Raw genomic sequence first — 16,774 nt, 5'->3', positions numbered from 1 at the left:
GTGCACAATTACCGAAATACCCACTGACTCAATTACCTCACTCTCTTTTACTTGTAGAAATTAGTTTAGCTACTAGAGATACGCGGATAGGCAATTATATCATCCGCAACCGCATCACTAAAGTCGTCATCCACCCGCCATCCAACCGAACCAACATTTTATCAAAACCGCAACCGGCCGCCCGTTGTCATTTATCAGGGGTCGGCAACCTTTACCACACAAAGAGCTATTTTGACCCGTTTTACAGAGTAAAGAAGACAATGGGAGCCGCAACCTTTCTCGCGAATGTTTGCTGGTGCTCATCCAGATAACGAGAATAAGAGTGTGATATAAGCCATTGCCTTTGACGCCTTCTACAACATGTACAAACTGCTTGCCAGTCCAGCAACGTGTTGTATGCAGCTTCCGCAGATACACGTACAAGATTGAGGGCATACTGGGTGATACAGAGTACACTGATGGTTGTGATATACACAACTTTAACACTCTTAATAATATGCGCCACACTGTGAAGCCACACCAAACAAGAATGACAAACACATTTCGGGAGAACATCCTCACAGTAACACAACATAAACGCAACACAACAAATACCCAGAATCATTTGCATCCATGACTATTCCTGACTATATTATACACCCCGCTGGCACCCAACCCCGCCCACCTTACCGACGCACGGGGGTGGGGGGATTTGGTGCTAGCGGGTTAGTCACGGATGAGTTAAAATACTTAGAAAGTAGTTGACTTGGAAGTGTTTAGTATAATTTGGGGAGCAGTCCGTTGCTCCCCTGCTAAAGACCTATCTGCTCGACGTTGAGGCGCTGACGACATGCACTCTGAATACGCACTGTTGATTGGCTTGTTACCGCTACGGTTGTAACCAATCAGATGGTTGTGTGGGATGGACAATGCAGGGTGCTGTGTACAGACAGAGACGGAGGCAGAACGGAGTGGAGCAGCTTGTTAAGACTTAAGCATAGGCGGCTATACTTCATATGTTCGTGTGGAACTTGTTCGGTACTCCTCCGCACCGAACCGGAACCTCCGTACCGAAACGGTTTAATACAAATACACGTACCGTTACACCCCTAGTATATATATATATACACATATATATAACGTCATCGTTTTCAAATGCATCCATCCCTCTCGCGTTGTTAATTTGATAAAAACACGAAAATTGCAACTCGTCACGCTGCTGTCATTCACATGTGTTGCCCTGAGTAATGTCGAGGCTTTTGTCCAACGGACCTGATTGCTGGCAACAACACTACTGAGGATTAAAATCCGGGGAAAAACAGGATCGAGAAGACAAAATATATGTTTCTTCGGCAAAAAGGGGAAGGTTGACAGGTGTGTCTCACACACTCCTTGTACTGGAGTTTGTGTCCAGTGAGTGTGGCTCCATCCCCATCTAACTGTGCATGGGGGGGCAGGATACAGTCCCCCGCGCAGACATAATAAACATCTGCGTCACAAACATTAAGGATTAAATAAATTGGTTTGGCCATATTGTCTCAAATACATAAATCTTTCTAAAATATACTGGTTTAGTTTGCACTGTCCAGCCCTAAACTGGAATGTGCAATACGCTGAGTGTGAAATGGTGGACAAAGGCCTTTACCAGCTAGTAGAGTTGGCCATGGAGAATCAATAGCACCCGGGGATTACATTCCAATTTTCACTGAACCATCCAAATTTTTAAACATTGGTTCCTATTTTCATAGCTCAGTCTGCCGATTGTAAGAAGTGCAGCAGCTAATTGTACTTCCATACACCATGTGAAGCTGGCCGCTCCCAAGTCAAAAATTCCAAGTATCATGATGTTCAATGTAGGACTGTATAACGAGGCTTAACATGTTACACACCAAGAAAGAGCAAGCAGGAGCAGGGAAGCTAATTGCTAAGCTAGCCACTAATATTTCTCAAAACAAGAAATAAGTGCAAGTTAAGTCAAAGAAGTGTAGATGGAACCTCGTTACAGCAGAAAGCAGCTATTAACAGGTAGATTAATGACAATATAGAGAAAGGACGATACAAACGCAACTGCTGAACTGCTCTGTTACTGTTTAGTGGCCACTGACAGGCATATACGTAAGGGAAAGATTGATTGATCCATAAATCGGTAGTGTTGATAATACAGAGTATCACTATATGATTGACACTGGAGTGATTAGATCAAAATTTTTATTTTTCCTAAATCTTTTCGGTCGTTTTTGTTCACAAATTAAGGGGATAAGGCCATGGACACAGAAGGACTTTACTACTACTACTTACAAGCACACCCTTAGCAGCACAACACACCTAGTATGAATAGAACAACTTTTAATGGCTACACAACAGCCTCAATGTTCAAGGATTTAATGTGAGGGAAGAAACAAGAAGAATCACGGCGTGGGAGTTGTCACCCAAAAAATAAAAAAACAGAAGGAAACAAAAGAAAAGAAGGTGAAAGCAGCAACTTGATTTTAACTTTGATTTTACTCCACTGTTGTGCCCCCATGACTTAAGTATACAGAATACACAATATACATATATAAGTCTTTCATTTGATAAACAACCAAAGTCTTCAGCATATGCACCTTGGAATGAGGCTAGACTTGTCTCACTGAACAAGGAAAAAACACAGCAAACAAAACTGAGGTGACTGGATGACAAGCACATAGTTTGTAAAAATGTGTTTGAAACTCACTTAATGCTGGTCCTTCGAAAATATTACATATATAAACATACACTTTTTGATTATAGATTTTTTGACTAAATTGTATGTTTATTTTACAAAAACGTGCTCTAAACCAATGGAAGGGGAAGCAGATAAACACGCAATAAGGTTATGTTATGAAGGAGCAGGTGTGAGGTAATACTCACCCAGCGCACGCAAGTGGTAATGGTCCGGCCAAGCCAGTCGTTGAGGTTAAAGGTCAGGAAACAGCAGACACAGATGAAGTAGCGCTCTGGGCGAAGAATAATCAGAATGATAAACGCTTTTATACGAGCGCTTAAAACCTTTTTGATAGCTTTCACAATGAATAACAGAAGTCTAGCCTCCTATTTTAGTCATACCCCAATCTCCTGTGTACATCGTCTGGACATTTGCAGTGATGGCAGGAAAGACCGACAGAGTGACAGTGAACACAAATGTCACACAGAACGCCATGACCCATATCTGAAAAATCAAATAAATTACTTTTCAGTCTTACAAATGCGAATCAATGTTACACATTGCTGACCTTCTTAAAGACCTCGATGACCGAGGATTTAGCTTGGTTCTTTTCCACTTGCTCCAGAGAAACGAATGCCTGCTTGGCTACGTCCACCTTGCCCTCCTGCAAGGCGCCATCTTTTTTGGGGCTGCTGGCCACCGAGCCATTAGCGTGGCCGTTTAGCTTGTCATTCCCCACTGCGGAACTCTCAACTAAACACACATAAACACTCAGTGAGTGTCTAACAAGCTCAGTCATTGTGTGACAGCAGACGCAAAGCAACTTCACATGGATGAACAGTTGCCTAACAAGATAATGGCCCCTAAATTGATTAGATTATGCGATAAGTGAGGGACCCATTCATGGACTTAATGGAAAAGTCAACACAAGTTAACACTGCCAGATATGTGAGCAGGCATTTTTCCAAGGTCAATTTCACACCCTTTTGCAAGCACTTTAAAGCTCAATTTTAGACTAAAGCGAGTATATCCCTCACATTTCAGCAAGCATTTCATCACAGTAGGGACAATACTGTACAAACTTGTATATACTTGAGCAGCAGTGGTTTCCAAAGTGCGACCATCTGTGGCCCACAGCTCATTTATTATTATGCCCAAGAGCATTTAAAAAAAACTTGAAAGATTAAAAACAAAAACAAAAAACAAAAAAACACAAAAATGAGACGAACAAGAAAAAAGGCCTGAGATAAGGAGAAACAGATGCAATATTGATGCCAATTACAAAGCTGACATGCAGGCTGCTATACACAGGTACATCTAAAAGAACACATATAAATGTCATATTTGTTGTCACTTATTCCATTCATTACACAGGTATTGGCAAATGTATTTTTAGAGCACAATTTGTGTGCAAGGCAATTCAAAGTGCTTTACAGATGCATAAATTACATCTGAAAAAAAAAATACATTTAAAACTTTTTTGAGACAATGATGAATAAAATTTCCGACCATTTAATATCAAACGTACAAAAAAGTGCAAAGGAAAATCAGTGGCCTTGGTTAAAATAATTAAAACAACAGAAGCCTTTCTACTGTAAACTTTTGAGAAAATAGAAAATATGGCAATAACCGTTTTTCAGATTTGCCATAAAACTGTTTTATTGCAAAAAGTGCAGTGTGTTTCATAGCAAGTGTTTTCTGTAAACAACAACAACCAGGAAGTACTGCACATTCTCTGTACTTGATACATGTTGACAAGGAGGCACAGGTAATTAATTAGTTTCTTTGTGTAGTTATTAACACCCTCAAAAATCGAAATATTTATAAGCAACACTTAAGTTTATGCATTTGTTCCTCCAAATTTTTAAAGACTTTTCATGGTCGTATTTGAGACTTTTTACTAGATTTAGATAAAACTTAAGACATTTTTAAGGCCTTAAATTGTAACTATTGGATTTTACATTTAAAAGACTCCAAGGATACCCTGAAGATGGCAAATAAAATTATAAAAATAATCATTAATTTGTTTAATTAAAAGAAAATAGTGTAAAATACTTTCAGTTGTCATATGCACAGCTAAATACAAGTGTCTTTAGTCTGTATTTGAACATAACCAATGTTGAAGCCTTTCTCACATCTTTAGGAAGGATGTTCCTGATTTAAGAGTATAACACTGAAACACAGCCTCACCAGGTTTCATTCTGGCTCTCAGAACCAGCAGGAGAGCACTACCTGAGGTTCTCAGAGCTCGAGATGTTCATATGGTTCTAACATGTCAAACACTTTGTAATATTGTCATATTTCCTGGTTCTAGTCAACACTTCAGCAGCAGCATTGTGGATTTATTCAAGCTGTGCTACAGCTTCTTTAGCGAGCACAGGGAGGTCATTCCAGTAGTCTAGTTTGCTGGAGACAAATACATTGATTTGTCTCTCCAAGTCTGGTTAGACACTATCCGTTTCATTCTGGCAAAGCGTTTCAGCTGGTAAAAATTATTGTGGCGGTTAATGTTTAAACCTATATCCACTCCATTTCAATCCTTTATTTCTTGCAAAGACAAAGCCATGTGTTTCACTTTCTTAAATGAGTAACAGAAAATATAGAACGTTTTTTGGGTATAAGGTGGCGCTCACATGTCAGCAGCTGGTTTGTGGTGTCCTCTTCATATTTGTCGCTCTTGTCCAGGTAATATTCAGCAAACTTCTGCATGGAAGCACACAGAACAAGCGTCTTTTTCTGGTGTGGAAAATGTCGGTTATCTGTGGAGCCTTGTGTTTAGTGCACTGACCAGGCGGCGCAGGAGGAGGTAGCAGAAGAGCGTGAACAATGTACCCACACAGGGTGTGACGAAGTAACCCAAAGCCATAGAAGTCATGTCGACGTTTCCTGGAAGCCAAACAAGGAGCACTTTCATTTGATGAACATTATTTTCCTGTTACCTTTGAGTAGTGTGTGTGGGTGGGCAGTCTTACGGGCAATGGATAACAACATGGCAATGGCGGCAAAGGTCCCGGCAAGTCCTTGACCACTCATGAAAATGGAACTGTACTTCTGGGGAAACATACCAACCAAGCCAAATAGACTTCCCTGCAACACGGCTCCAAACGCTGCAGGGTGAGGACAACATACTGTTTACTTGTGGACTTGCGGCCCCAGACGGCAACCCCGCTTATACATACAATTGATGAACCAAATTGTAGCCATAGTCACGGAAAAGAAGCGGTCAGTGTCCATTTCCACCTTCACGAGCACAGTGGTTAGGATGAAAAGCAACAGGATGAAAACCAGGCTGCCGCCTATACGCATGGCCTCGGATATCCTGAAACAGAAGCAGGCACACATAAGCACCTTCAAAGGCTATCAACATGAATAAAATGTTTATTAGCGCAACGTTACATGTTTTGTGATCCAAATTGTACCAATTTCCCCACAAAGGTACACAATAACGGTGAGTGACAGGAAGTGTAAATTATAGTTACATCATTACGACCAAAAAGAGTCACAATTATTTTTTAATCACAATTGAAATCACAATTTTTAACAAGGAATAAAGCATACAATTAGTTCATATAGTAACAGTAATATGCAATATGGGCTTTGGCCAACTGAAAGCTTGTAGATGTCACCATGACTCACTCACTGGTCATGGCAGTCTGTGCTCCTCCCAGATGAGAGCAGGTTCACAGCTTATCACACATGACAGACGTGACTGTGTCTGGAGATGCAGTGGGGAAGCAAACTGCTCCCTGCAACATTTTACAGTATGATGGTTCATCTTTGATAAACTCATGGACTAGGTAGCACTAGCAAGCATAACTGCTAACATGAATACATAAGACATAAACATCTTCTCCCATTGAGAAACAACACACCTAGATCTAAACTTGTATGAGCACATTAATGTTTGAGCAAATAAGCGGAGAGGCTGTTCTCTGCTGGCATAGTGACATCAATCCGTCTCGGTAAAATATGACACCGCCAGATGAACTGGAATGGTTTGTCTTTATCATTAAAATATACAAATCAAAAATTGGAAGAATAACATTCAAATACTCAAAAGTAATGGCTCTCTAGGAGCCAATAAAATATTAAATTTTTACTCTGCCAATTATGTAAATGTCTGCGAGATAGACGTATATCCGAAATATATCCGCGGACAACAATTGACAAAATGTAAGAGGACAGTGGGAGCTTTTAAGCGGAGAAAGGCTTGCAGTAGCACAAAGCAAGTTTTAGTTTAGATTAGATAGTACTTTATTAATTCCGTCAGGAGAGTTCCTTCAGGAAAATTACAATTTTTAGCACAATCCCATTCAAGATCAGACAAACATTACAGGGAGACAGAACAGGATCGCTGACGGGTCTGCCGGCTTCCAGCGCCCCTTACAAAAAAGATGAGATACAGGGAAACAAGGTGGGGGGAAAGGGAGAAAAAAATAGAAGATTAAAATAAAAAAAAATCGGTCTTAGCCTGGGCCCCGGAGAGGGGGTGCAGACTGAGGCCAAGGGAAAAAAACAACTCATAGCCATAGAACACATCCCTCTTCCATGTGTGTAAAATGGGAAACATCAAACATCAAAGAACACAGAGGACATTAAAGACATTAAAGCAGCAGATACAACCAGACACTTCTACATACAGCTATGAATAAAAAGTAAAAGAAACACGCCATCATCCGCTGGGGTGGAGGGAGCATGGCCAGAGACAGGAGCAGACCCATCAAAGCAACCAAGAGAGCCGACTCCACTCTCGGCCAGTGTCCAGTCCGCATGGATGAGCGAGGATACGTCCAAGGTGACTGAGATGTCCGACAACCCTGCTCACCCAGCCAAGACACTGCGAAGCCTCTCCGTTCCAGCGCTCACTGCTAGCTCCGCAGCCCTGTCCCCTCATCCGCATCTCCTCCAGTCCCTCCAAATCGACTCCAGTGTAGCAGAGACCCAGCAGCTGGTCTCCATGGCCAAAAGGCTCCCAGGAGGCAGATCCAGAAGTCCACAAAAAAAGCACCACAGAGGTCACGAAAGTGCCACCCCTTGTCACACAGTCCCAAAGGGTCCCGGATCAAAAGACAAAAAATATAATAACACATGAAAACAAGAGGGAAACACAAAAGTGTGACGTTTTGCTTGCTGAAGCTTAGGTGGAGAGACAGAAGAGTCTTTTAACACAAGTACAATATACAACAGGGTTATTCAACTACATAATGAAGAGGGATAAAGTTTTAAAGAGCTCGAGGGCTCAGGGGCCTGACATTGAAATGTGGATGTTAAGTTAAAAAAAGAGCCTTCGCAGAAAATATTTTTTTGGAACAGCGTATACTTAATTGCAAAGTAAGCACATTGGCTTTCAAAGGGCACTGTCTATAAATTATATACTCTGCCTTCGCGTGTCGTTTATCAGCGTGGGGAGCTAGTTAAAAGCATGAAGAAACAGAAGCTGTAGAAGTTTTGTTGAAGAAACAAAAGCTGTAGAAGTTTTGTTGAGGATTGATGTTCCTTCTATTGAATTATTTTCCTTCAATAGTTTTATTTCTTTACACTTCTTCCTTCTTTTAGGTTTGTAAAACATAAAAAAACATAACCAAAGTATACGTCCATTGTGTATTTTACATAATTAATGTCCATTATGTATTTTACATAGATAAAATAGTATGTTTAGTGTCAAAATAGTCACACAAAGTACAGATGTTTAAGCATATGAAAATTAAATAGCATTCACACACACACCAAACATAGCACACACTATGTTACTTATCACAGTTAAAATTAAGGTTTAGCGTTGTCACCCTCTACTGGTCTTCTGTAAAATGTCTTGGGTGTTTTTGTTGATAATTATTTAAAACTCAACAAGCAAATAAGGTCAGTGGTAAAAACTGCTTTAATTTAGCTCAGACTCCTTCGAAAGGTCAAACCATACCTGCCTACAAAGTAGTTAGAAACAGTTGTGCATGCACTAATAATATCCTGAACTATGGTAACTCTTTGTACTTTGGCATGAATCAATCTCCCCTTCGCCACATGCACGCCAACTCACAGGAATGAAGAAACATGACACTCTGCACTGGTTGTTCTCCACTCACTGCCTGACTTTAGACTTTAGGATTTTTGTATTTGTTTTTAAACCTGACCAAGTTTTGACAGGTTTGACCCTATTTATCCGACCACTATTTTTTTTTGAGTGCCCAAGGTCTAGACTGAAGACCACACGATATTTCACTTACAGGAACAATAAACACCATTTAATTTAATAGGAACTCTTGTTACCACCTTCATTTAAAACCGTGCAACATTTTGTGATGACCAAGCCCATCTTTGAATCGGACCAGAATAAAAATCGGATCGGGAATTGTTCATATTTAAACGGTACCCAAATCTATGCATGACAATGTCTTAACTTTCTTTAATTTGTAATTAAGTGTAGTGCAAAATTGCTTGGCGATCAGCCTGCCAAACACTCTGTAATTAAGGACTATCAACAATAACATGTTATAAAGGGAATATAAACATTATTTCAGGCTGCCGGAAAATGTGTCATCACACTTTAATCATCAATTGATGTACTAGAATGTATTTAGGTAGAAATATCAGTTTACCAAACATATTTGACAATCACAACATGACTGTAACAATCCACATTTTGTGGTATTAATGCACTAAACTGGTATTTAAACATGGAAGTGAAGCTCCACATCTCCTAATACAAGAGCTCAAGTTGCAGCAGGTGTATAATATAGCCAAGAGTCATGGATGCATTGGAATTCTGGGTAATTCTTATGTTGCATTTATAATGTGTTACAGAGCCAATGTTCTCCAGAAATGTGTTTGTTATTCTTATTTGGTTAGGGTTCACAGAGTGTGGCGCATATTAGTAAGAGTGTTAAAATTGTTTTATATCACAACCATAAGTGTGATCTGTATGGCTGTGGAACAAGACCCCTGGTTTACACACAGTAAAGGCAAAAAAATACTCCCCCGCCATATTGAAAATGACGGCAGGGGAAGCATCACTCGTGACGTCACAAATTTGACCCGGCGGTATTAGTAAGCATGCGCTAATAATTTTGAGGAGCGAGATTTACCCGACAGTAATTTAAGGCAGACGCATATTACATGCCCGGCGGCTATTCAAAGAAATACGGTAGATTATAGCTTGTGGTTGTGGCTTATATACCAGTGCGCTTTACAGTCCGGAAAATACGGTAGTCTAGTAGAAAGGCTATAAATCAATGTTATTCATATATTGAAAGACAAATATTTGTGTGTGTGTTCATTTATAGTATCAACGTGTCAGCTTTTTCTCATTACATTCTTCCATCCATCCATCCATCTTCTTCCGCTTATCAGAGGTCGGGTCGCGGGGGTAGCAGCCTAAGCAGGGAAGCCCAGACTTCCCTCTCCCCAGCCACTTCGTCTAGCTCTTCCCGGGGGATCCCGAGGCATTCCCTGGCCAGCCGGGAGACATAGTCTTCCCAACGTGTCCTGGGTCTTCCCCGTGGCCTCCTACCGGTTGGACGTGCCCTAAACACCTCCCTCGGGAGGCGTTCGGGTGGCATCCTGACCAGATGCCCGAACCACCTCATCTGGCTCCTCTCGTTGTGGAGGAGCAGCGGCTTTACTTTGAGTTCCTCCCGGATAACAGGGCTTCTCACCCTATCTCTAGGGGAGAGCCCCGCCACACGGCGGAGGAAACTCATTTCGGCCGCTTGTACCTGTGATCTTATCCTTTCAGTCATGACCCAAAGCTCATGACCATAGGTGAGGATGGGAAGGTAGATCGACCGGTAAATTGAGAGCTTTGCCTTCCGACTCAGCTCCCTCTTCACCACAACGGATCGGTACGATGTCCGCATTACTGAAGACGCCGCACCGATCCGCCTGTCGAGCTCACGATCCACTCTTCCCCCACTCGTGAACAAGACTCTGGGGTACTTGAAGTCCTCCACTTGGGGCAGGGTCTCCTCCCCAACCCGGAGATGGCACTCCACCCTTTTCCGGGAGAGAACCATGGACCATGGAGGTGCTGATTCTCATTCCGGCCGCTTCACACTCGGCTGCGAACCGATCCAGTGAAAGCTGAAGATCCCGGCAAGATGAAGCCATCAGGACCACATCATCTGCAAAAAGCAGAGACCTAATCCCGCGGCCACCAAACCGGAACCCCTCAACGCCTTGACTGCGCCTAGAAATTCTGTCCATAAAAGTTATGAACTGGTAATGTATCGTGCAAAGTATATGCAAATTCCAGAGTTTGTGACGGCGAAACAGATGAGTGAAAGAGTGGGGAAAAAAAACATGTCCACTACATGTTTTGGATGTCACCATGGTTGCTACTTTTTATTTGACAACGCGAGTCTGCCTAATCAATAGTAAGGCATATGACGAAGCCCCGTAGTTGGCCAATAAAATGTAAGCCGCTGACAAACGCAAAATAATATCCGGGGAAATTGACATAAATGTAAGTGAAATGTTGTCATGGTGAGAAGGAACATTTGTTTGGGAAAATAACCTGTTCGATACCGCTCATTCCTCCCGGACACACTCAACTGCCTAATCTTAAACGACATGGAAACAGCGATTAAACTATAGAGCTAAAGCGAGCGAGAACAAGCCATAGACTCACAAAACATTTAATCTGCTTGTGTTGTTGTGAAAGACAACATCGATGGAACATTAGGTGCAAACACAGTCAGTCAGTTGTTGCCCTTCTTAGAGGATAATGGTATCACTGAGCTGTTCCAGTCCGGTTTTAAAGCCCTCCACAGCACAGAGTCAGCGCTTCTAAAAGTTTTTAACGATATCCTCCTGTCAACTGATTCTGGTAAATATGTTGTCCTGGTGCTTTTAGATCTGTTTGCTGAGTTTGACACGGTCGACCATGCCACCTTAATCACTCGTCTTGAGAACTGTGTGGGTATTAAGGGCGCCGCCCTCAACTGGTTCCGGTCGTAACTAGCCGACAGGTGTTTTTGTGTAAAAATAGACAGTTTTATGTCTTCCACAGCTCCTCTACCACACAGGGTCCCTCAGGGCTCAATCCTTGTCCCCATCCTATTTGCGCTTTACCTTCTCCCCCTTGGTTCTTTTTTTAGGAAGTATGGTATTGCATTTCATTTTTATGCTGATGATTGCCAGATCTATTTTCCCGTGGCACAAAATAACAGTTAAACGTCTCATTGACTGCCTGCATGACATCAAAGCCTGGCTTTCAGCTAACTTCCTGAGCCTTAATGAAGTCAAAACAGAGTTATGTTCGGTCCAATTCGCTCTCCCTCCCCCAACGTTGACCTCGGCACTCTGACCCCGTATCTCAGCGACTGTGTCACAAACCTGGGGGTAAAGTTCGACTCAGATTTTAAATTCGAAAAACAAATCAGCAGCTTCGTTCAAAAAAGCTTTTATCAATTACGCCAAATAGCGAAAGTGAAACCGCTTCTGTCAGGACATGATCTCGAGAAATTAATTCACGCCTTTATCTCGAATCGTTTAGACTACTGCAATGCCCTGTATGTAGGGATTAGCCAGGCCTCCCTCGCCCGCCTGCAGCTGGTGCAGAACTCTGCTACTCGTCTGCTAACACAGACCCGCAGACGTGAGCACATCACCCCTATATTAGCGTCCCTTCACTGGTTCCCTGTGCGTTATTGAATCAATTTTAAACTTTCTATTTGTTTTTAAATGTCTAAACAACCTTGCGCCAACATATCTCTCCGACTTCCTTCAGCCTTACTGCCCCACCTGATCCCTAAGATCAGCCGATCAGCTGCTACTGACAGTCCCTGACACAAGGCTGAAGCTTAGAGGTGACAGAGCTTTCGCCGCTGATGCTTCCAAGCTCTGGAACGACCTACCTTTGAGTGTTAGACAAGCCTCCTCTCTTCCTGTTTTTAAATCTCTATTAAAAACATACTTTTATTCCTTGGCTTTTAACACTGAGTGATATCCATCCTGCAATGGTGTCCTATTATACACCTGCTGTGAACCTGTTTTTATGTTTTATTCATTTATTTTTTTATCATGTTCTGTTTGTGTTGTTTGCTCGGTTCTCGTATTATCTTTTAACCCACCCATTGTACAGCACTTTGGCTACCCCTGTGGTAAATTTTAAATGTGCTTTATAAATAAAGTTGATTTGAAACAGTGGTCGCAACTTCTGAGGCAGTCCCTCTCTTTATCTCTACATCAATTAAAAAAAAAAAAAAAAAAAAAAAAAAAAGGTTTCCAAAAAGTACCTTCCGCTAACTATGCACTTAAAGCACTTATTGATACATTCACACAGTTATTATGCTATGATCTAAAATACTGGTCAAAAAACATTAACAATCAACAAACATTTTATTAAATTGTATTTTTTTCCAAGTAACACACATTCTATACTGGTAAAAAAAAAAAAGTGTTGAAAAGGTAAAAAAAACTGAATTAAAAAACAAACTGGAAAACTTAATTTTATTGTTATTTCTATTTCTGTTATTTTAATTTATTGTTATAGAAATATAATTTTATTTGTCGTGTATTTTTGTTGCAAATTTAAATCAAGTTTTTTAAAACTATATTTGAAGTGGAGTTTTGGTGGTAAAATAAATACTCATGTATTCAAATTAATTAATTAATAATCGTGATTACAATACCAATCAAAATAATCGTAATTATTATTTTTTGACAATCACGCAGCCCAAAGAAACAGCAAGACGTTATCAACAAGTTGTGGCAATGCTCACTACATATTGCCTGCTGCATGTGTCGTCTCTGTCACAGCAGGTGAGTGAAGGAGCAACCAGTGTTATGCTTCCAAAATGAAAGCAAAATCAAATACTTTTCTCCTCCGCAGTACACTTTTTGGGTGGGACAAATGAGTCTGTATCCAATATTGTCCACACCTGTTGCCACCTATTAACAGTACTGCGGTCTTAAATGTACGTCAAGACTCCACGGAAGTGTAGGGAGTGAAATGAAGTAAAAATAAGCGATCGGCTGCAGCAACCTCAGGAAATGTGATTAATTGTACAGCTTTAAAATTAGTATTTTAATGCACCTAACATCAATATTTATTTATTATATTTATTGGAGAATTACCTGCTTGCAGTTGTTTCAATTAGGCAATTATTTTAGGTAATACAAAAGCTAAGCTGTTTTATGATTCTATTATTTACGGGGCGGCATAGCGTAGTGGGTAGAGCGGCCGGCCAGAAGCCTGAGGGTTGCAGGTTCGCTTCCCACCTATTGACATCCCAAAAAATCGCTGCCGTCGTGTCCTTGGGCAGGACACTTCGCTGCTCACACTGGTGAATGAATGATAGGTGGTGGTCGGAGGGGCCGTAGGCGCAAACTGGCAGCCACGCTTCCGTCAGTCTACCCCAGGGCAGCTGTGGCTACTGATGTAGCTTACCACAACAAGGTGTGAATGAATGTTGAGTCCCACTTCTCTGTGAGTGCTTTGAGTGTCTAGAAAAGCGCAATAATCTAAGTTATTATTTCGAATTTTCTTCCCTCACTGTACCCGAAATCAACCGAACTGTGACCGTAAAACGGTATTAAAGTACTGATAAAATCGTGATTATAGCATACTGTCAGAACCCTATTACTGTTTATATGTCATGAACATGGCCTACCTCTGGTAGAGGATGGAGTTGAGCAGGGTGAAAAGCAGCAGGGGCAGCTGGGACAGCAGGGTCATCAGGCTGTTGAAATAGTAATCTTTAGGCGCCTCCGCTGTGCTGTTGTCCGCCTCAGTTGGTGTGCCTGTTGTGTTCAGGCGGCTTTCAAAATACTACGCACAGAGGTGGTAGAAAGTGTGACATGAGGAAACAGAGGAAAGACAGACATGTTTTTATAATGTCGGTGGTGGTTTTTAAGCACTGTTCAATAAAAGAATACCACGCATACATAAAAAGATTTGGAGAGGGTTTAAACCAGTGGTTCTTAACCTGGGTTCAATCGAACCCTAGCGGTTCGACGAGTCTGCCTCAGGGGTTCGGCAGAACCTCCGCCGCAACAGTCAATACACACCAGACTCATGAATTGATTTACGTGGACCCCGACTTAATTAAACAAGTGTTACCATTTAGTGGTCAATTGTACGGAATATGTACTGTACTGTACAATCTACTAATAAAAGTTTCATTCAATCAATCAATCCATCGTGTAAATAAAAACATCTACCTATCGGCGTATCTGTACTGTAAAGTTAACATTTGAATGACAATAAAAAGTATTATGGATTTTATTATGGATGCCAAACAATGTTCCCTCTAATTTGCAAGTGTGTAATTTGTTGTGAGTTCATGCACTGTATTGGTTTTGTTCTTTGAACACAGTGATGTTCATTTTGTGCAATAGTAAAAAAACAAACAAACATATAATTTTGTCTTGAATTTAAAAAACAACAACAAAAAAACATGTTATTTTTCACTGAAGAAGGGTTCGGTGAATGTGCATATGAAACTGGTGGGATTTGGTACCTCCAACAACGTTAAGAACCTTGATTGATTGATTGATACTTTTATTAGTAGATTGCACAGTACAGTACATATTCCGTACAATTGACCACTAAATGGTAACACCCGAATAAGTTTTTCAACTTGTTTAAGTCGGGGTCCACGTTAATCAATTCATGGTTTAAACACAGCAAGTGGCTTTTAGTCAAGGAAAAATAAAACAAGTGTGAGAAAGGAAGCTTCACAAGAGCATTTTACATGTCACACCAGTTATAAATAATTTGCTTAAGGCTCCAGAAGCACTCGGTACAACACAAGACCACCATTCCATATCACATGCTCACTCAAAAGGTCACAACACGTGAAATATAATCGTAGCTGTCTCTGAGAGTTTTCATACTTTAAATATGTTTCATAAATAAATAAATATTAATAAATAAGTTAATGATGCAGAGTTATAAAATATTATTAAAAAATGTGTGATTGTAAAATATCCTGAGCAAAATGTAAATGTATTGTGTTAATTGTGTTGCAAAGCGGAACGATTGTTGTGATGTTGCGAACACACGGACCGTAAACAAAGTAGAACATGCAAGAGGGGAGGGTGCTTGAGCACGTTGTCTTCAGCTCCTCAAAAGATTTGAGTGTATTCGATAATTTGTGTAAAACTTCAAGCAAGTGATCATTAGAACCTCTTTTTGTTACAAGCAGCCAACGAGGTATTGTATATTTTGTAATTTAATTTATTTCCAAGTGTTTATTGATGTAAATTCAAAGACTGATGTACTGTATTGTACTGCATTTGTAAGTTCTCACGGCGTTGGCGTTGGTGTTGGCGTTGGCGTGGATGGTGTGTACAGCAAGAAGGAGTCAATAAACGCCCGTTTTACAAAAAAGAACTTCCCTGTGTTGCCGTGTATCGAAAGGAGCTACAATAATGTTTTTACCAATATGGCGGTCATGAAGAAATTCCATGGCAGCAGCGTTCCCAGGCCCAGGACGAAGAAACATATTGCCACCAAGCAGCCCCTAGAGGTGGGAAGTTACCGTGTTAAAGCAGCCTGGCTATAAACAATGAAGTACAAGTGTCTGCACAAAAAGCTGCATTGCATGCACATTTAAACTTGTGTCGAAAGTGTGTCCCATCGCAACTCACCAGTCTGAAGGAGCCTCTTTACGTTTACGTCCATTCATTGTCTTATGAAGTGTTCTTGTCAAACTATTGGAGACAAGTCATACAGTGTTACAATTACATTTACTGTGACTGTAATGCACACACATCAGTCTTTATTATAGCTAGCTGTCTCAATCCATCCATGTTCTACCGCTTGTCCCATCACGGGGGGTGTTGGAGCCTATCTAAGCTGCATTCGGGCAGAAGGCGGTGTACACACTGGACAATTCGTCACCTCATTGCAGAGCCAACACAGAAAGACAACATTCACACTCACATTTGCATAACTGAAATATAAACTGCTTTCTTTGCTTGACTTCTATTAGTGCTTTTCAACTGATGTTTTTTCTGCAGAGCCGCATTTTTAGAAAGTCAAACTCTTCTCTGTTAACTATACTTATTTTGTCCAGAACATTAATGTCATATCTTCAAAATATTTACAATAGCCAAAGAGCCTCTGGATGATAAGAGCACCTACCGCAAAAAAACATTAAATTGTCGATGTGA

General features: G+C 40.9%; 1 protein-coding gene across 4 annotated transcripts in view; it reads right to left on the bottom strand.

The window, feature by feature from the left end:
* LOC133560838 (equilibrative nucleoside transporter 2) overlaps nt 1-16,774 on the bottom strand; it is a 33,608-nt gene that overhangs the window by 7,204 nt on the left and 9,630 nt on the right. For all 4 annotated transcript variants that reach the window (XM_061913822.1, XM_061913821.1, XM_061913824.1 and 1 more), the window contains 10 exons: nt 16,250-16,312; nt 16,041-16,122; nt 14,269-14,426; nt 5,842-5,981; nt 5,635-5,769; nt 5,451-5,548; nt 5,296-5,365; nt 3,231-3,415; nt 3,064-3,166; nt 2,869-2,954 (listed from right to left, as the gene is read on the bottom strand). In XM_061913822.1, the coding sequence (XP_061769806.1) occupies nt 2,869-2,954; nt 3,064-3,166; nt 3,231-3,415; nt 5,296-5,365; nt 5,451-5,548; nt 5,635-5,769; nt 5,842-5,981; nt 14,269-14,426; nt 16,041-16,122; nt 16,250-16,287 (1,095 nt within the window). In that variant the 5' untranslated portion in view covers nt 16,288-16,312. The remainder of the gene's footprint in view (nt 1-2,868; nt 2,955-3,063; nt 3,167-3,230; nt 3,416-5,295; nt 5,366-5,450; nt 5,549-5,634; nt 5,770-5,841; nt 5,982-14,268; nt 14,427-16,040; nt 16,123-16,249; nt 16,313-16,774) is intronic.

The sequence above is a fragment of the Nerophis ophidion genome, linkage group LG10 (assembly GCF_033978795.1).
Source record: "Nerophis ophidion isolate RoL-2023_Sa linkage group LG10, RoL_Noph_v1.0, whole genome shotgun sequence".
NCBI classification, from domain to species: domain Eukaryota; kingdom Metazoa; phylum Chordata; class Actinopteri; order Syngnathiformes; family Syngnathidae; genus Nerophis; species Nerophis ophidion.
The sequence above is the reverse complement of the archived record's forward strand: the minus strand, read 5'-3'. Positions and strand labels throughout refer to the sequence as shown.